Below are 20,608 nucleotides of genomic sequence, written 5' to 3' on the forward strand. Positions count from 1 at the left end.
CACCTGACTTTAATGAACTGATTACACTTGCAAAAGGCATCCTCTTGTTGAGTTGGAATGAAAACCTGCACCCACTGCGGCCCTTTGAGGACCGGTTTGACACCCGTGGTTTAACCAATTAGATTTCTGCTGAAACAAGAAGCACCTGACTGCAATCCACTGATTGTATGTCTAACATACCAGATTGGTGGAAAGGTTTCCTCTTATGGGTTGGAACGAAAACTTGCACCCATTGTGGTCCTTTGTAGAATTAATTGCCCACCCCTGCGCTATAGGAAAAACACATTAAAGACTCCATCCTCAGTAATCTTCTAAGCAACTCTGCAAAATGCAGTATTTGTTCAGGATGAGATTTTTGCTTTTTCTCCAAATTAAGCTGGGCAATAAAACGATAACTATAATTATCAGGAAATATTTTTTTCAACAATAATAATAAAAACTTTGGATAAAAATCCGATCATTTTAAACTACAATTACACCACGCGACCACCACGGAGAATGGGGGCGTTGTTGAGACATGAATGCTAGTTCCGGACCAATGCGCATGAGAAGAAGAAGATGATAAGGAAATATGTTTTTAGCTTGGTTAGCAATGAAGGCTAACACGAAGCATGAATGCAAAAGAACAATAACAGCCAAAATGACTGATTATGAGATGCAGGACAACACAGAGTCTATCCACTAAAAGATTCTAGTGAATTCTCCATGCCGTTTTTTTTTAATGCCTTGTAAATACCTGTGCACAAAGAGCAGCCTTATTGAAAAGGTCCTTAACCCACTGTCCTCATTTGAGGACAGCCTGTAATATTTTTCTTACTTGATATCAAGGTGTTTCCCCATTTTATGTAAATATTCTGAAAACGTTGCAAAAATCTCAAACTTGTTATCTCGGGTTAAAATGGGTTAAGTTCATCCAACTTTTTTGTTTTATTTTTTGCAAATGGCCATATGTGAGGTAAATTTTCACAGTTTCTTTTCTGGGGCTGAAAATAGCCTGGAGTAAGGAGGGATTTTTCTTATCTTTATTGCACAACAGAACAAAAACACTTTTTAAAATTATCATATTTCATATTGGCTTCTCTTATAAAATAAAATAACAATTACAGTGGTATCTCGACATACGAGCAATGCGAGATACGAGTAAATTTTCGAGCAAATAATTATCTCGAGATACGAGAAAGCCAGGTGGCCAAGATATGAGAGGCTGTTTATGATTTTAGCTCAGTCTTTTTTGCCGCATCTCTTTCGTGTATAACAGATATCTACAAGCACTGGGCGGAGCGTTGCATTTTTTTCAGCGTTTTTTTCCCGTCACTCAGCGCGGATGGCGGAGCGATCGCTAATATGAGGGGTATATATTACTTCTCGTTGGCAAGTGGTCGTGCGTTATCCTATTGTGAGGACATTTGTGTGCATCATTTTCGGAATATTTTGAAGGGAATATAAAAGCAAACAGCCCATCGATAGTGAAAGTCAAGGTGGGGGCGGGGCAAATACAACCAAGAAGGGAGAAGAAAGGTATCAAACTTTAATACAAAATTAGAATTAAGTTTAGTGTAAGGTTAGGTAAAATTTATTCTTGAGTGTGCCTGCGTCGTAATCCAGGTTTATTTAAATTTGTTTATGTTATGAAACGAGCGTGTTGCCGTGCAAAAAAACACCCCCCTCTCCGCCCCCCTCTCTCTGTCCGTCTCTCTCTTTCCCCCCTTCGAAATCCGTATAATTTTAGTACTATTAAACACATTTTTGTAATAAACCACTAGTTATGTGTTACTTTGTTAATATATGGCGAATTAGAAGAAATAAAACATTTTTTCCAATCCAATATCCTGTTTTTGGTGTTTTTTTCAGAGGGTTGGAACGAATTAATTTGTTTTTAGTTCATTTCAATGGGAAACGTTCGTTCGAGTTACGAGAATATCGACATACGAGCTCAGTTCCGGAGAATTAAGATCGTATCTCGAGGTTCCACTGTATTTTCATATTTGAATAAGATGGAAAGTAATTTATTTATACTTATTCACAGAAGTTTGTAGTTTCCAATTTTTTAACAAAAAGATGTGATAGTTATCGTGATAATTATCAAAAAAAAAATTTCAATCGTGTTAACAATTTTTGTCATATCGCCCAGCTCTAGCCACACATTTGAAAATGAATTATTTTTTAAATTTGTTTTGTAGTTATTATTCGTGTTCACCTACCTCATAAAGTATTCAATTTCATAGTTTTAATAATATACCGAAAGTGTACACAGTGTTTGCCCATTTAAAAAAAATCCTGGTTTAATGACACAGACTTAAGAAGTCTGTTCTGTGTTTTCATCGAGAAAAGTATCGGCTGCTCTTTATTTTGTGCTGTAAACCTATAAAAACTTGTTATAATTTATTGGGATCTATTTTAAGCACAGTGCCTCTGTCCTTCTATCAGGCTCCAGTCTGTTGTCTTTTTTTTGAAGTGTTTGACTTCTCTTTGTGATGGCTTCCAACAGGCCATCTTTCTGGATGACAGAGTGTCATCATTCATCCAGATCCGTGGCTCCATTCCGCTGTTTTGGGAGCAGCCGGGAATCCAGGTAAGGCAAAAGGGAAGCAGAAACAACCAAAGACCCCCCACATTTGAATAAGGCCTAGGTCGCTCTGATAATGTTTAACTGGGAATGTCACGTTTGACGCCGCACCAGCAGCCAGACATTTCCATTTATCCCGTGTCCGTGCTGTGTTCAGAAAAAGTCCCTTAAGGGAGTTTTGTTGCACCTCAACGATAATCGGCATCCCAATCGACGTGATGACAACCCGCACTTGGTATAAGACTCATCTTTTTTTTTTTCTTCCTTGTTCCGCTATTTCTGGTTTAGGGCGCACATTTCACAGACTCTGTGCAGTGTCAAGCCAATAAAATCCACACGCCGGCCAACTGTACTCCTTGCTCATTGGTTGCCATTGAAGTCTTAACCGTTTTAGACCAAATACATTGGATGCTTATTGCTGGCAATGGCAGGGAATTGTAAAAGTTCAGTGGGTAACTGTCACTTCTCCACAAATCATTTTAAGCGTCTTAAGGGCTCAAATTGGCTCTTGAGCTTCCAAGCAAATGGCAGAAAATCCTATATATATTTCTTAACATTTTAATTAGCAAAGCACGTGGTGATCAGATTTTTTTTTGACATTGCACACAATTATGAAGTTTTTTTAAGGGGACCCTCACTGTTGGTAGAGTCAGGAATTGGTAAAGGGCATCTTTGTGTTTTCTTTAGCTCCTCGACATCTTCAGTCAGGTGAGAAGCTAGTCTGAAAACATCTCCCAGCCCACACCGCTTTTCTTTCATTTGATAGACCACAGTTACATGCCGGTCACTAAATTGCGACAAAAAAAGGTGCATACAACCAGGGCTTGTTTTCAGACGCTTCCTGCTTTTCCCACCAATGTTCCCTTAACTTTGCATAGGAAAAACTCACAAATCGGTCGCATCAGGAGTTAAAACACAATTTTTTGAACTGCAAGTGCAAGAAACGAGAACAGCTTGGGGTTGAATAGGATAGCAGGAAGTTATTAATTATGAAAATCGCCAGGCGACACCAACAGGAAGTGGGGGGAAATTTTAATGTGCTGCGCCTTGTCATGCCACTCCCCACAAAAATCTGAACATTTTTAGGAAGAAAAGTGGGCAGTTAAAAAAGAGTCTTTGCTAAGACGGCAAGTAGAAACCTGCTGAATTCCAGATGAGCTTTAAAATGAGTCACACAAACAGCAAAAAGGATTGGTTTTTATCAAAATGGAGGAAATTAAAGTCCAATTTAGCAAAAAATCAGTACTGTCAATCACTTTTAAAGACTAATATAAAAATATAGAAATGTAACAAACTCTGTTAAAAAAAAAGATGAATATTTGAGAGCGCTATCTTGTGATCACAGCTGACAAGAATCAATGTGACGAGCCGAGCTTTATTGTCTAATCTTTTTCTTACATTCAAAAGTTGTTCTGATCTTGAAACCAAAGACATCCAAATTGCATTTTTCAAAATGAGAGCCTTTTCCAACCGTCAAAACAATATTTAAATTCATATCCTCAAAGGTCTAAAATTTCCATATTTTCATTGAATCTAGTTGAATCCATTTCATAAATGTAATATTTACCTCGACCCGTTTGAATTTTTTTTGTGTTCCCCTGATCAGTTTTAAAACAGCCCAGCTACTAGTTTAGTACCCTTGACTCCTACGCCCTGTGCCGCTCTTGAGGTCTTTGCGCTAACACCCACCTATACTTCTACCTGCGACATATTGTATGTATATTGATCCATCTCTCTTGCCGTGTCTCTCACAGGTCGGCTCCCACCGCGTCAAACTCTCCCGAGGATTTGAAGCAAACGCGCCGGCCTTTGAAAGGTATTTTGAGTTAATTTATCATCACGTAGGACGGAGAAGCCTTCTGTAAGATGGCCGAGCTAACACAACCTCAAGTCATCTTCATTGGCCTTGTGTTGTCTTAGTTCTTTCTGGCTGCTAGCAGACATTTTTTCATCTTCCTAAAAAGGCCGTCCTAATCTCTGTGTCACACCTTGTGTGCTTCCAAGCTTATCAACTTTTTCGGATTCTCTATCGGTGTCCAGATGTTGGTGACTACAATGCAAGACTCTAATTTCCCATGCCTGAATTCAAAGAAAAACAAAGAGGAAAATTAGAACGAAGGGAAATTTAGTAGCGATTGAACAAAGACGATTACAGTAATCCCTTGAATATCGCGGTTAATGTAGACCAGACATGGCCGCCATAATCGAAAAAATTGCGAACTACTCCCTTTTATTTTTTATTTATTAATTAATTTATTTTTTCTTCAGTGCTGTGTCCGAGTAGCAAGCGGAAGACAGGGGAATGGCTTCCGCTTATGAGTTTCAGCGTGGATTTTCACATTTACATGAACTTACTTTTTTTTAAAATAATTAATTGCAGAAAAAAATCGCAAATAAGTGAATTCGCGATAAGTGAAGTCGCGATAATCGAGGGAAGACTGTACTGTATTTTTCCATCTAATAGGCACACCATCAATGAATGAGTTTATTATCATACATAAGGCACAATGTACAGTCGTACCTCTACTTACGAAATTAATTGGTTCTAAGACTTTTTTCGTAACTTGAAAATTTCGTAAGTAGAGGTGTACTTTATATGTAAATTCTCTCATTCGTTCCACGGTCCTCACACAACTACCAACTAAACCCTTTAAAATTGGTCAGTGTCCCAATTTTGTATGAAAGATGTGAGGAAACACAAAAATGAGAGACAATTATAAGGAAATTATTTATTGTCTTAAAATAAATAAAGCATATGAAAATGTGCGCTAATACCCGTGTTTCTCCGCCAAACAGCGGCATAAGCCTGTTGTACCAGGGCCGAAAGCCGTCCACTTTGTTGCAAATTCTAGACTTTAAAGTGTGCCGTGTGTGTGTGTGAAAATATGTGCCATGTTACATTTGTACAGTTTTTAATCACTTAATAAGGGGTATTCAAAATAACATAATGGATAAGGAAATGCATATACCTTTTGGGGGATTTCGTAACTTGGATCTTTTCCGTATCGCGAGTCACTCATTTATATATAAAAAAATTGTAACCTGAAACTTTCATTCCTAAAAGCATTCGTAAGTGGAGGTATAACTGTAGTAATAATGCAAACAATTCTAAATACTAAAACAATAAGTGCTGCATATTGTCACTTGTGCCTTATTTTTTATTTTTTTATTTTATTTATAGGTTTGATGGGTGTCTGTTAAGAAAACTTTAGTGGCACAGTATAAACAGACACACTACAATACAAGATAGGTTGGATGTCAATGAGCACAATAGGAATTCAGAAATAAGAAGCACTATCACATTTTGAAAAAAATGAAAGATTTTAAGTGACTTATAGTGTGAAAAATATGGTGCATATAATAGAAATGACTGATCCTAAAAGGGCTGATTTCTCAGACAGTTTTTTTATTCATTTTTTTCCAGGCACTTTACCGCCTTGAAAAAGTTGTACGGCAAACAAGTGATCATCAATCTGCTCGGCAGTAAGGAAGGAGAACACATGCTCAGTAAAGCCTTTCAGGTGAAAGTAAAACTAATTACTTAGTTACTGACTGCATCCCTCATCTCATCTCATTTTCTGAACCGCTTTATCCTCACTAGGGTCGAGGGGGGTGCTGGAGCCTATCCCAGCTGACTTCGGGCCAGAGGCGGGGGACACCCTGAATTGGTGGCCAGCCAATCGCAGGGCAAAAGGAGACAAACAACCATTCATGCTCACACTCATACCTAGGGGTAATTTAGAGTGTCTAATCAGCCTACCATGCATTTCTTTGGAATGTGGGAGGGAACCGGAGTACCCGGAGAAAAACCACGCAGGTGGACCAACCTGGATTTGAACCCAGGTGTCCCACTGTGAGGCTGACGCGCTAACCACTCTTCCGCTGGGCCGCCGTCACTGACTGCCATTGACGTGATATCCATTTGGACTCGGGGGTTGGCAGGGATCATTTGATCTTTCCATTGATGCGGTGGTAAACTTTGTTCATCCCAGAGTCACCTGAAAGCCTCGGAGCACGCTACGTCCGTCAAAATGGTCAACTTCGACTACCACCAGAATGTGCGCGGTGGAAAAGCAGAGAAGCTGCACAGTGTGCTGAAGCCGCAGCTTGGCAAGTTTCTGGAAGAGTGTGGCTTTTTCTACTACTCCGGAGAGATGGGGATTACCAGGTGATGCAGACCTATTACTTAATATGTGGAGGAGCCAAAATATATTTATGAATGCATCACTTTCACTTACGTATTTATTTGTTTGTTTGTTTATGTATTTATTTGTGTATTTGTTTGTTTGTTCATTCATTTATTTATTTAACATTTTTTTTATTTTACATTTATTTATTTATTATCTATTTTATTTAGGTCAACACTCTTTTCCTGTGTCTGTGTTTTCACCTTCTTACTACTGCAATGAAGTGAATTTCCCGAGTATGGGATGAATAAAGCTTCATCTAATCTAATCATTAAATCAAATGTTTCTTATTTCCATTGCATTGAAAAGCTGAACCAATGGTTGCGCCTATTCAGGGTGATGGTTCAGATCAAATGATTTCAAACTGTGTAAGGGAAGAAGAATGTTGAATTGAAATGTTAAAATTAATAAATCCAAATGGAAATAAACAATTACATATTGATAATAAATACTGAAACTAATTAAAATCAAAATACATGTTTAAACAAATTGAAATAAATATCCTTTGTAGAAAAAAAATGGAGACAGTTAAATGAATCAATACTTTTTTTTGCCTATCCCAGCAAACTCAAAACTAGGTGGGGTACACCCTGATTTGGAACTTTAGTACTTGGAGAAAACATACATTTGTGGTCAAAAGTTTACATACACTTGTGAAGAACATAATGTCATGGCTCTCTTGAGTTTCCAGTTATTTCTACAACTCAGATTTTTTTCTGATAGAGTGATTGCAACAGATCTTTGTCACAAAAAACATTCATGAAGTTTAGTTCTTTTATGACTTTATTATGGGTGAACAGAAAAAAATGATCAAATTTGCTGGGTCAAAATATACATACAGCAGCGCTAATATTTGGTGACATGTCCCTTGGCCATTTTCACTTCAATTAGGCGCTTTTGGTAGCCATCCATAAGCTTCTGTCCAGCTTCTGGTTGAATCTTTGACCACTCCTCTTGACAGAATTGGTGCAGTTCAGTTAAATTTGATGGCTTTCTGACATGGACTTGTTTCTTCAGAATTGTCCACAAGTTCTCAATGGAGTTTAAGTCAGGACTTTGGGAAGGCCATTCGAAAACCCTAATTCTAGCCTGACTTAGCCATTCCATTACCACTTTTGATGTGTTTGGGGTCATTGTCCTGTTGGAACACCCAACTTTGCCCAAGACCCAATCTTTGGGCTGATGACTTTAGGTTATCTTGAAGAATTTGAAGGTAACCCTTCTTCAATATCCCATTTACTCTATGTAAAGCACCAGTTCCATTGGCAGCAAAAAACCTTACAAACACCGTAGGACTCGTACGGTGTTTGTAAGGTTTTTTGGGGGTTTGTAAGGGGAATCAATAATCATTTATAAGGGCAGTTATCGGCAGAGGTTGACAGGTATGTAGAAGTCACCAGCTGTAGTTACTCATAATCACTCACAAGAAGTTAAGAGGCCATGCTATGAAGCTCATTTCACTGACACAACTTTCTAAGTCACCAAAATTGCTAATTCATGTTGCTGTATGTATATTTTTGACCCAGCAGATTTGATCACTTTTTCTGTTAACCCATAATAAAGTCATAAAAGAACCAAACTTCATGAATGTTTTTGGTGACAACGAAGTATCTGTTCCAATCACTCTCTTAGAGAAAAATCAAGAGTTGTAGAAATAACTGGAAACTCAAGAGAGCCATGACATTATGTTCTTCACAAGTGTATGTAAACTTTTGACCACAACTGTATGCAGGCACAGGGAGAACATGCAAACACCACCCAAGAAGTTTGGAACCGACTTAAGATTGTTTATTTTTAATTGCATGTCTATTGATTCATTTTAGGCACTAGTGGTTATCCATATGTTCGAATATTAAATCCACCCTTAGCAATTGTGTGCCTCTTTTTGTCTTTTAGGAGCCAAGGTGGCACCCTAAGGACAAACTGCCTGGATTGTTTGGACAGAACCAACAGCGTCCAAGCCTTCTTTGCACTGGAGGTTGGGTAGCGTTCACCCCTAGGTCTCACTCTATTGGTGTTCCCCTTTTATTGATGGTATTTATATTCGCCCTTCAGATGCTAGCCAAGCAGCTGGAAGAAATGGGCCTGACGGAGAAACCTCAGCTGGTCGCCCGCTTCCAGGAAGTCTTTCGGACCATGTGGTCAGGCAACGGGGACTCCATCAGCAAGATCTATGCTGGCACCGGTGCCCTGGATGGCAAGGCCAAGGTGCCTCAACCGCCACGCTTTGCTTCGTTGCTCGCTCCGGTTAAAAGAGCAGCTCCTTGTTGTGTGCGTGCAATACTGTGTGTTGTTGTAATTCCATACTGTTTCTTTCTGCCTCCTTCTGGAATGCTGCGTGTGCGGTAAGTTTACGTTCGAGCTTCCCTTTCTGTTTTAGAATCGTTGGTTTCGCTTTTCCTAACTGGATGGGAGGAGTGGCTTTTGTTTTCCTGTGGCTCTGATTGAATTTAAATGTTGGAGGGTTTCCTTTTTTATGGTCTTTTTTGCAGTGATTCCCCTTCACTGATGTTGAAAGAGTGCCCAAATTAATTGAATAATACACACAAAAATATAAATACATAATTTTATGTCATTCAAATATTATTGTTTGCTTTATTATTGATTTATTTCAACGTCTGTTGATCTCAATAGTTTGTTTTCATTTTCATAATATCCATTCAATGTGTGTTAATTCAAATTTTGATTTATTTATTTTGATTTATCATATATATACTTCAATGTTACTTCAATTTTTATTGTATGAATAATTCTGTTTATTTATTTAATTTGGGCATTACTGGTCCTTCATATCCACTAGCAATCTCAGTTGAGATGCAATCATTATTTCAATTTTACCCAAACACATTCCTTTTACAAAACTGCAAATTTGCGGCCCAACTGGATCTCCTTTTTGTGATTGTATTCTTATTTTTTCAGGGGGTGATATTTTCTCTTAAGTGCATTGCTTTGGGAACCATTGTTGTGTCGCGTGAAGCAAAAATCTTCATCGCCGGACTGATATTGGAGTACAACCTGTCTATTTTTGATCCAACGTCAAAACAAATGTATTTATTCCAGGGCGGAAAGCTGAAAGATGGAGCCCGCTCTGTGACCAGGACCATCCAGAACAACTTCTTTGATAGCTCCAAGCAGGAGGCCATCGACATCCTCCGTTTGGGCTCCACGCTCAACAGCGACCTGGCCGACAAAGCAAGGGCTTTGCTCACCACCTCCAGCCTTTATGGTAATTCAAAGGAGCATTTAGTTTGCCATGAGATGGTCTTTCCTGGTCAGCGTGTGTTTAGAACTAACGTGCCTTTTTCTTCCTTCTTTCCACGCTGCGCTCTGTTAGTCACGGAGCCTGTATTGCAGTCAGGTAACCTAATTGAAGTGGATGAACAATGTCCCCCACCTAATACTCACTGGATGTTTCAATCAAATATATCATTTACCCCCTCAGTTTATAACAGTTGACAGTTTTTTTTCTCAAGGAAAAAATATCAGTTGTTAGTTTTTATCCACGAACACAATCTTGGACTTTTTCCCTCATAATTGTTTTCTCTTAAAATAACTGTCAAACTAAACTAAACCTTTAGAGTAGGGGTAGGGAACCTATGGCTCGGGAGCCATATGTGGCTCTTTTGATGGGTGCATATAGCTCTCTGCTACCCTGTGAGATAAAATATTGAAACCGTTGGTGAGAGAGCAGACTCCCGAATCACATCGGCACTGGCGCCAACACTACGTCTAGAGCCGTTTTAATGATCTTTTTTTTTAAATTTGATCTTTCTGTATGCATCGTCTCATTGTTAATCAACAGCGTACAAATATTGTCAAAAAAATCCTATAAAAGTGGTAAAAAATAACACATTTTCATGTAATTTTATTTTTAATTTATGATTATGGCTCTCAAGGAATAATATTTGAAAATATGAATTGTTTATGACTCTCTCCATTAAAAAGGTTCCCGACCCCTGCTTTAGAGGGCAGCATGAAATCTGTCTAATGTGCCGTAACCAAGTAGAAAATAAAGAATAAACAAAAATTAAATAGTAATAAACTGTAAAAAAAAAAAAATCAGTCAATATATTTTTGCCAGTAACTTTTTTATTATGTCAACTTGAAAGCCATTTGACTAGTTTTTATTTTTTTTCTCATTCCCCATTTTGTTAAAGCATTTTCATATGTTGAAATTAGCCACATCCTCTATCAGTTCTTGTTGTTTTCTTAGTCCCCCCCCTTCAATAAAAATGTATTGGCAATCAACTTTTGCTCTTTTCCTCAGCCTCACCCAGGGTTCTGCTGGGCATGTGCCAGAACCACCACAAGTACACGCAGCCCAAGCAGATCCGGGTGTGCGTGGGCACATGGAATGTCAACGGCGGCAAGCAGTTTCGTAGCATCGCCTTCCGTAACCAGACTCTCAATGACTGGCTGCTCGATGCGCCCAAGATCGCCGGAAACCCTGACTTCCAAGGTTCCCAAAATGGTTCTGAAGGGAGAGATTTTTCTTCTGGTCTGCCACCATACCTTTTTCCCTTCTGTTCCCAGAGAGCAAAGCCAACCCGGTGGATATATTTGCCATTGGCTTTGAGGAAATGGTTGAGCTGAATGCCGGAAACATTGTCAGCGCCAGGTACGGAATGTAAACTTTCACATTTGCAATAATCTAGTACATACAAAATACTAAAACGTGCAGTTTTCTGATAATTTATCTTTCCTTGAGACTCTAAACATGCTTGAACATATCTTTAAATTCCCAAGAAGTGCCCCAAAAATGCAATTTTCTCTGGTTTCCCATTAAGTCACCACTATTAATCTCAAAATGGTTATTTGGGGTATTATTTTTTTAACGTCTATGTAAATGTGTAAACATTTTTAGCAAATTTTTACATATAAATGTCAAGTTTGTGTCACCCGTGTCCCACAACAACTTGCAGGCAATCCCGTTACCCTAATATACTATTATCATGGTATAAGAAGAATGCCATGAATCACACAATAAATTTGACATCAATTTTCAAGCAAATTTATATTCTCATTTCAATTTTTATATTTTCTTATTTATTTATTTATTTATTAGTTAGCCTTTTAAAAGTCTCACTCAATTCTGGGAAAAAGCTGATCTTAGCTATTTGCAAACCTGTTTCCTGTACACTTGTTAGTGATTATTTCTGGTATTATAAATATGAAATCATTTCTTATAAAAAAAAATTCCAATTGATCCATAAAGTGAGCTAACCATAGTTTATGACCTATTATTGATGAATATGCTATAGAAGACCAGAAAAGGCTTATTTTTTTGCAAATTCTGAGAGCCAAAATGTCCTCCAATTTTTCCACGATGTCCTTGCAGCACCACCAACCAGAAGCTCTGGGCCGCCGAGCTGCAGAAGAACATCTCGCGCGACCACAAATATGTGCTGCTCGCGTCAGAGCAGCTGGTGGGCGTGTGCTTGTTCGTCTTCATCCGCCCACAGCACGCACCCTACATCAGGTACCGCCGCCCGACGTTTTCCACTCGCCGGACATCCATTTAAAGATTTTGACACTTACCGCTGATGCAGGGACGTTGCGGTGGACACCGTGAAAACAGGCATGGGCGGCGCCACTGGAAACAAAGGTGGCGTGGCCATCCGCCTGCTCTTCCACACTACCAGCATTTGCTTCGTGTGCTCGCACTTTGCGGCGGGACAGTCGCAGGTCAAAGAGAGGAACGACGACTACAACGAGATCACACGCAAGCTCACTTTCCCCATGGTAGAACAAGGCACCCACGCAAAGATCTCGTCTTTGGCGAACCGTTTTTTTGCTATTTGACCTGGGCTCGTCGTCTCCCCTCAGGGTCGCCTGCTCTACTCTCATGACTATGTTTTCTGGTGCGGAGACTTCAACTACCGCATCAACCTACCCAACGAGGAGGTGAAAGAGCTGATCAGGCAGCAGAACTGGGATGCCCTGACTTCCGGTGACCAGCTCTTTGATCAGAAGAACGCTGGGATGGTACGAATAAGTTCCCGACACTCCATTTGTTTCTTTTGCTGGCACTGTGATGTGGATGTGTGCCACAAACCACAATTTTGAAAGTCGATCAATCCTTGTTTATTTTTGCCAGAAGTCGACTCATTGGTTCAAATTTGTTAAAAATAATGTGGGATTCACTAGTTTATTACTCCAGGGGTAACATATAAGATGGAAATGTGCAGCAGAAGCAAAACTATATGCTGGCAAGTATTGGATGTTAAATATCAGCAGTTTAGCAATAGCAGATGTCTGCAAATATTTCCATTCATTGCAAAGATAATTGTATGCTTTCATTCTAAACTACACAAATAAGAGAATCTTGAATTTTGTTGAATTTAGTTACAATTTTGGTTTGATAATTTTTGAAAATTAAATTAACAGAATATTTACATTTTAAAAATTAGTTTTAATGTTTTTTTAGTAATACATTTGAAAAACAACTAAAGATATTGGTTTAAAATCCTTTTTTATTTTAAAGAAAGAATATAAAAGAACATAAAATACTCACAAGGCTTTAAAATATTTTTATCAAATCTCTATACATTAAATTCTCAGTACATTTGATCATCAATAAGTTGCAATGAGGAACTTCCAATTCCAGGTGTTCCGTGGATTCACGGAGGGCAAGTTGGATTTCGCGCCTACTTACAAGTATGACCTGTTCTCTGAGGACTATGACACGAGTGAGAAGTGCCGCACACCCGCCTGGACCGACCGCATCCTCTGGAAGCGCCGCAAGTGGAACTTTGACAAGACGGGTACGCCTGAATTTTGCATTTAGTGTATAGTGGTACCTCGAGATACGGGCTTAATGCGTTCCGGGACTGAGCTCATGTTGATTTACTCGTAACTCAAATGAACGTTTCCCATAGAAATGAACTAAAAACAAATTAATTCGCTCCAACCCTCTGAAAAAACACCAAAAACAGGATATTGGCTGGAATTTTTTTTTAATTTGTTCTAATTCGCCATTTATTAACAAAGTAAAAAATAACTACTGGCTTAATAGTACTAAAATGTGTTTAATAGTACTAAAATTAGACAGATTTCACAGAGGGGAGAGAGAGGGACAGAGCGGGGAGAGACTTTTTGTACGGCAACGCGCTCGTAACATAACATAAACGAATTTGAATGAACTTGGATTACGATGCAGACACTCAAAAATGAGTTTAACCTAACCTTACACTCAATTCAATTCTAATTTTGTTTTTAATTTTGATACCTTTTTTCTTTACCTTGCCCCGCCTCCCCCATGACTTTCAGATGCAACCTATCGAGGGTTGTTTGCTTTTGTCTTCCCTTTAAAATATTCCCAAAATGATGTACACAAATGTCCTCACAATAGGATAACGCACGGCCACTTGCCAACTTGCCTGGGAAGTAGTACTCCTCTCGTATTAGCGAACAAGCTCCGCCATTCGCACCGACTAACGAGAAAAAACACTGAAAAAATGCAACGCTCCGCCCAGTGCTCGTAGACATTACATGAGGGAGTTGCGATCAGAAAGACAGTGACCATGATGTTCTTATGAGCAGCCTCTCGTGTCCGCTGTATGCTCGTATATCAAAATTTGTCTCGTATCTCAAGATAAATATTTGCTCAAAATTTTACTTGTATCTCAAATTGCTCGTATGTCGGATTTTACTGTAATTCTATGAAATCCAAGTCAGAATATTACTGTCTTCCGACTTGCAGCTGAAGAAATGAACGTGGTTGGTGCGGTGTCCACGTCGGCTGAAAACGAGGACGACCCAGATTACCCTTGGAGTTCCGGGACCCTCAAGTACTACAGCAGAGCCGAGCTCAAGACCTCGGACCACAGGTGGGCATGATCCAATCTGTCCCGTCTAGAGAATGAGATGTGCTGACAATGGCTTGATAGGCCGGTGGTGGCCGTCATTGACGTGGACATCCTGGAGGTGGACCCGGAAGCCCGGCATCAGGTCTACAAGGACGTCATCGCCCTGCAGGGTCCCCCGGATGGCACGATCCTGGTGTCCCTGTGCTCGTCAGGCCCAGACGACTTCTTCGACGACGCGCTCATCGACGAGCTGCTCGACAAGTTCGCTAACTTCGGCGAAGTCATCCTCATCAGGTGAAATTTGACTTTAAGGAGCTGTGAAGTCCATCCTGGGATTAGTTTTGCTTGTATTGAATTAAAACAATGGTCATGAGATTTTCTTTTTTTTTTTTAGATTTGTTGAGGAGAAGATGTGGGTGACATTCCTGGAAGGTTACTCTGCTCTGGCTGCTTTGTCTCTCAGCGCCTCCACTGTAAGTTGCGCCTCTTAATATTAATTGCTCCGTATCTTGGCTCTTTTTGTTTTTAGATGATCCGAAAAAGCTATGAACTCGATAAGAGTCACCTTCGACTAAGCTGTTAACGATTCTCCTGCAGGTTCTCGGAAAGGTGATCGACATTCGCCTGAAAAGTCCTGGTTGGATCAAGAGCTTGGAAGAAGAGATGAGCGTGGAGCGCATTTGCGGGAGCGTCCCCGCCTCTGCCAGCTCCAGCCTTCTGGCCGAGGACGCCGACCTGGGCGACGATGACTACGACATGGAGGGCGACGTGGATGAGGAGCTGGAGGCGGTCCTTCCCCAGCATCTGCAGCCAGGCTCCGGAGTGGGCTCTTCACCGGTACCGTCGCCACGCGTAAGCCCCTGCGCCTCGCCCACCCACGGGGACAGGCCCGGACGCAGTGTTCAACCCGTGCGACCATCTCAAGGTGAGTTTTCCGCGGGCACCGATGCCTCGGCAAGGTATTCGACCATGTCTCCCCGATTTCCCCCAGTACCTCCTGTAGACTTCCAGCCCGGGGCGCCTTTGGAACCCAAACGTGCACCACCACCTCGACCCAACGCTCCCCCAGCAAGACCTGCACCCCCTCAGCGCCCGCCACCGCCCTCAGGTAGAGAATTACCTTTTTTTTTAAATCGATTTGATGAGAATCAGAAAAGTGTCAAAAGGTGGTTCGCTGGCATCTGGTGTGTCTCTGGGTGGAGCCAAGATAGCGAGCCAGTAAGATACTGACAGGTGTCCCAGTTCTTGAATGCAATGCGGTGTAATGTCTCAATAAGAGTTGAAACTGTTTAATATCTTTTTGGGATTTTATCTTAACCCTTAGCAAAAAAATACCAAAATGCTAAATAGGCATTCAGTGCTTGCACCCTCGATCCTTGTTCACAAGCGGAAAAAAATGTATCTGACTCTACTTCTGTGGCTTTACCATCACGTGAATTAGTGTCACTTGTGTGTTTATGTTTAGATATACTGTCTTCCATGGTATAACATAACTGTCAACTTATACGTTTTTCCCGTATTTTATACGTTTTTTGATCATTTCAAATTGTGTACGCCATACAACCACTTTTGTATGGGAATTTTATTTAATTTTTTTAAAACTACGTTTTTTTGGTAAAACCGATCTCGTCTTCCCCATTTTGGCTCTGAAAGGTTACCTCAGAAATCATGGTTTGAGTGATAGAAATATACCATATTTACTCGCATATAAGCCGCACCCTTAAAATTGTTGAATTTTACTATTTCCCGTGTATAAGCCTCCCCCTGATTCACAATTCTCACCTCCATATTCATGGTTTTAATAGGGAGTACAAATGTGTTACTTTGAAGGGAAAATCTTAAGAAAAATCATCACACGTGGTATTTCTGAATCAAAAGTACATTACTAGGGTCAATATCATAAGGAATTAATTCATCCAGTAATGGTAGTTTTCTTACTGCAAAACAGAAAATAACCAACAAATAGTAAATGTTACTTTGCCGACGTCTACTGGTGAGAAAGAGTATAGCAGGTATTGTGCGCATATAAGCCGTATCCTTGATTCAGTCATCATTTATTTGAGTTACAAATACGGCTTATATGCGTGTAAACAGTGCCTAGATGATTCCATTAGTATGACTTGGATTGCAGCCAGTGACATTCCCGTCATGGACTCCCATTTTATGTGATTGTAAAGTCCCACATTCAGACTTCTAGGGGATCCTTTTCACATTAGTTTTATGTATGACAATTGTATATTTTGGTTTCCGTTGTGCTGCAAAGGACCAAAAAGCCCAGCTCTTCCTCGGACTGGTGCTCCCGCAGGTAAGTGCCTCGAAGCAGACCCCTTTAGACTTAAACCAGGGTGAACTTTTTTTTGAGAACGTAATACAGGCATGAATTCTTTTTTTTAACAAAAGAAATTAGGTAAAATGTCCATGTGCTTTAGATTTAAACATTTTTTATTATTATTTAAGGACATTTCCTTTGTTTTTAGGAAAAATTAGATTTTTTTAAACCAAAGTCTGAAACTTGCTCGCCTATGGACTTACTGCAGTGAGTCCTTAAATTGTTCTTATTAGCAAAGACAAAGTGCAGAACACTATCAGGTGTTTTGTTGAAGTGCCTGGCTTGCTTGTGTTTGTTTCATTCTCATGCAGTTAATTTATCCATCTGAAGTGAGAAATTTTGATTTACTTGCCTTTGTCTGTCACAACCTTGTCAGGTCGAGGGCAGGTGGTCGCTGGGCCCCCTGGACCCGGAGCTGCCTCTCGGCCAGTAGGTTTCCGTTACGACTCCTTTCAAAAATCTGATTTATAATGATGCTACTGGTCTTCCCGGTGAGAATGATACTTGTTTTTTTGTAGAATTTGCCCCCTCGAGCCGGCGTGATTAGTTTGGCCCCGCAGTCACGTCCATCTCCTCCGTCCCACCCCGGAGCACCTCGGCCCATCCCTGAAGTCCACCCGGGGGCTCCACGACCCGTGGTCGACACCCACCCCGGCGCCCCTCGACCAGTGCCTGGGGCTCCGGTCAAAGCTTCTGACATTCCTCTAGGTGAGGACACTTGTTTTTGTGCTTTACCAAGCTAAATAGTATTGATATGACACACTTGTTCATCGTCGCCCTCAACAGCGGGAGCCGCCCCGACCGCGCCCCCTGCCGTCAGAGCGACGGTACCAACATTCCAGTCCCAACTGCCTCCACCAATGCAACCCACGCCTGCCGTTGCTGCTCCTGCCCAAACTTTGGCCTCCCCGAAGCCGCCACCTCGATCCCGCTCGCATCACGCTATGACCCCGGACGCCGCCAAGGCCAACTCGGCCCCGCAGGTTGGTGCCCAGGCCGGTTTTTTTTCGCCCTTCACTCTTCCAGCCTTGACAAAATGGAGTTTCTCTCTTTCCTCGCTCCTCACTACTTTAATACCTTCCTTTCACTTTTGTTTCTCTTGACTTGTCAATCCTTTCTCTCGCAAGCCGGAGAAGCCTTCAGGCTGACAGGTACTTTTTGTCTATCCTCCGTAGCGCATCTGAATACCCCTACATTTTTTGTCCTCCTGAGTTTCCTTTCTGTCAACTCAAGGACAGAAATGTGTGCTTTTATACATGCTAGGATCATTTTGGTATGATTTCCTTCATCTGTGCTAGTGTTCATATGGGTCTGCTTGAGGTCACGCTGTGGGGCTGGGGGTCTATAAAATCTAGTTTCTGGTTGGCAGAACCACTACCGGAGGTCTCTACCTCATTTTTTAGCACACTTAGTAGGCGCAGTTGGTTCTTAAGTTTGGTTTCCACCAGCTGTTTTAATCTCCTGTGGGGGACCACTCGTACCCGAAATCTTGGAGAGTAAAGTCCACCTTGTACAAGGCAATATCAGTCACACCCTTAACTCTATTTGGGCAGCATGCGTTTCCCTATTTGTAGCTTTACATGCTGCCTAAAATGACAAAATGTCATACCGTACTAAATCTTTCGAAAGTGTCGAACTAGTCTGGAACCTTCTGGTGGAAACGTGGTCCCAGAATAGACAGTTAGAAAGTCATAATATCAGGATTGATGTGTTTTTTTGTTTTTCAGACCAACGGGCTGAACGGCATCCAATGGAAGCCTATCACCCCGAACGCCCTTGACTTCCTGTCCTCCCAGCAAAACACCCCATCCCCGATCTGCACCTCATCCTTGAGGGCGCCGCCCACTGTCCCCTCTTCTTCAATGTCACGTTCAACCTCAAGCGGCGTCACCCTCCTTCCGCCCCCGCCACCCGCTATGCCCCGCAGTCGCTCGCAGGAGACACTGCGTGCCTCACCCAACCCCTATGGCGCCGATCCGCTTCCCGTCCGGCCCAATAGCACCAACCCATTCGTCCAGATGTCCGCGCCTACCCCGCAGCCCCTCTCGCGTAGCGCGTCCTTGTTAGTGTCCGTCCCACCCGTGCTTCCGCCACGTCGTCAGCCCCCTAACTGGGTCACCTTCAACGACGACTTCCCCCTCCCGGCTAGAAGCGCCACCTTGCCCCCTAGCTCCGCCCCCCTCTCTGAACCAGACTGGTTGCGTGACGTGGTGCTTCCGACACCCCTCGCCCCCGAGCCGGACTGGTTAACCCCTACGCTGGCGTATCCCGCCCACACAGTTAAAACACTGCCCCCCAATGCGACCCCATACCCTGAGCCGGACTGGTTAACCTCAAGCCCTGCGTTGAGCGAAATCCCAAACCCTCTCCCGTTGCAAACCTCCACAGCAGTCCCTAAACTCCCCGATGGATCCAGTCCCAGCTCCCTCTTCTTTCCCAGACAGCCGACAGAACGGTGATCCTGGATAGATCTATGATAGACATACATATACGTATACAGTATATATGCGCGTGTTAAAAGTATTTAAGACTGATTCCTCATTAAGAGCCAGAACATGTGCACGCATCCCACCCAGTTTTAAAAATACACACATTTTTAAACGAGCTGTGGCTGCAGTTCTAGTATATATCAATTATAAGCGCCTGTGCAATATCACCCTGGGTTTCAGTGCTTTCCAACATTTCTCGAATCAACTTTTATCACCTGTTTCATGGCATGTCTTCCAGCAGAACTCAGTGCTGACAGCAAATTTTTGCACAACACTGTACTATACTGAATTCACTGGGGGGAAAAAACAGCACAGGTGGACTGTATTTTCAGACAAGCTGCAGCTACAGTTCTACTCGATGTGCAATAGCAAGACGGGGTCAGGGTTCACGCTGTGCTCGCTCTACTCATGAATGTACGCCGAATCCCGCCACGGTCACCGTATACAAATACAGTCGTTCATTTAGAAGCCTTTTGTGTGTTTGCACAATGATACTTAAGCGCACAGAGGCTGCACACACATTCCAATCATTTTTTCTTTCCTCTAAAGCAGCGAGCAAGTGTGCACGTGTGGTGCGTATGGTACACGATGCACAGAAAGACCATATTCTTCATTTTGGTCTTAAGATTTCAGCTGACTCTCGGTCGATACGTGATTAAAAAAAACTGTGGCGTGTCGTGTGTTGTGTTCAGGGTGCTTTTTTGTCAGTTGTAATTCACAGTATTGTGAGAGTGTTTTAACCTGACAACAGGAAGTGGATTTTATCAACCTTTCCCTTCATTCTCTGCATTGTTTGGAAAGATGTGACCAGTGTTGATTTAAAATAGGAACGAAAGCCAGCTTCATTGTGGTGTTTTGGTGAAAAATCCATTGACTCCTATTAAAAGGCATCATTTGTGTGTGAAGTAGAAATGTTTATTATGAATAGATCTATATCTAAGTATCCACAAACCAGCAGCTTTTCTTTGTGTCGCTTTGGAGATTTTATTGGCCACAAAATGGCTTATTTTCCGTGTCATTCCGACCCCCTTTATTAAAATGAATGGCCGTAATCCATGAATTATGAGTCTGTACTGGTAAACATTATATGTACTGTATTAAAGAGGGTACAAAAAAGCAACATGTTTATATCCGTGAATATTCCATACACGTCGATTACACATGTATAAAGGCAGTTTATGTTGTATGTAAGCAAAACAAATAAAAATGTAAATGAATAATACTTGTCT

At 41.4% G+C, this 20,608-nt stretch overlaps 1 protein-coding gene across 5 annotated transcripts in view; it reads left to right on the plus strand.

Annotated features, from left to right (window-relative positions):
* The window catches only part of synj1 (synaptojanin 1), a 23,927-nt gene extending 3,328 nt beyond the window's left edge, over window positions 1–20,599 (plus strand). Inside the window, exons 6-30 of one of the 5 annotated variants that reach the window (XM_077592179.1) lie at window positions 2,489–2,572; window positions 4,321–4,382; window positions 5,991–6,087; window positions 6,559–6,734; window positions 8,650–8,731; window positions 8,809–8,961; window positions 9,814–9,979; window positions 10,088–10,111; window positions 11,021–11,212; window positions 11,287–11,371; window positions 12,092–12,232; window positions 12,303–12,495; window positions 12,580–12,738; window positions 13,361–13,517; window positions 14,456–14,582; window positions 14,643–14,855; window positions 14,956–15,034; window positions 15,159–15,486; window positions 15,553–15,669; window positions 16,825–16,866; window positions 17,267–17,319; window positions 17,409–17,598; window positions 17,677–17,873; window positions 18,018–18,041; window positions 18,618–18,764. In XM_077592179.1, coding sequence (XP_077448305.1) covers window positions 2,489–2,572; window positions 4,321–4,382; window positions 5,991–6,087; window positions 6,559–6,734; window positions 8,650–8,731; window positions 8,809–8,961; window positions 9,814–9,979; window positions 10,088–10,111; window positions 11,021–11,212; window positions 11,287–11,371; window positions 12,092–12,232; window positions 12,303–12,495; window positions 12,580–12,738; window positions 13,361–13,517; window positions 14,456–14,582; window positions 14,643–14,855; window positions 14,956–15,034; window positions 15,159–15,486; window positions 15,553–15,669; window positions 16,825–16,866; window positions 17,267–17,319; window positions 17,409–17,598; window positions 17,677–17,873; window positions 18,018–18,038 — 3,138 coding nt within the window. In that variant the 3' untranslated portion in view covers window positions 18,039–18,041; window positions 18,618–18,764. Of the gene's footprint in view, window positions 1–2,488; window positions 2,573–4,320; window positions 4,383–5,990; window positions 6,088–6,558; window positions 6,735–8,649; window positions 8,732–8,808; window positions 8,962–9,813; window positions 9,980–10,087; window positions 10,112–11,020; window positions 11,213–11,286; window positions 11,372–12,091; window positions 12,233–12,302; window positions 12,496–12,579; window positions 12,739–13,360; window positions 13,518–14,455; window positions 14,583–14,642; window positions 14,856–14,955; window positions 15,035–15,158; window positions 15,487–15,552; window positions 15,670–16,824; window positions 16,867–17,266; window positions 17,320–17,408; window positions 17,599–17,676; window positions 17,874–18,017; window positions 18,042–18,617 lie in introns of all 5 variants that reach the window. The other 4 variants (XM_077592175.1, XM_077592176.1, XM_077592178.1 and 1 more) reach the window with 4 other exon arrangements.
* Window positions 20,600–20,608: the final 9 nt, after the last annotated feature.

Source organism: Stigmatopora argus, chromosome 22 (genome assembly GCF_051989625.1).
Source record: "Stigmatopora argus isolate UIUO_Sarg chromosome 22, RoL_Sarg_1.0, whole genome shotgun sequence".
Classification (NCBI taxonomy): domain Eukaryota; kingdom Metazoa; phylum Chordata; class Actinopteri; order Syngnathiformes; family Syngnathidae; genus Stigmatopora; species Stigmatopora argus.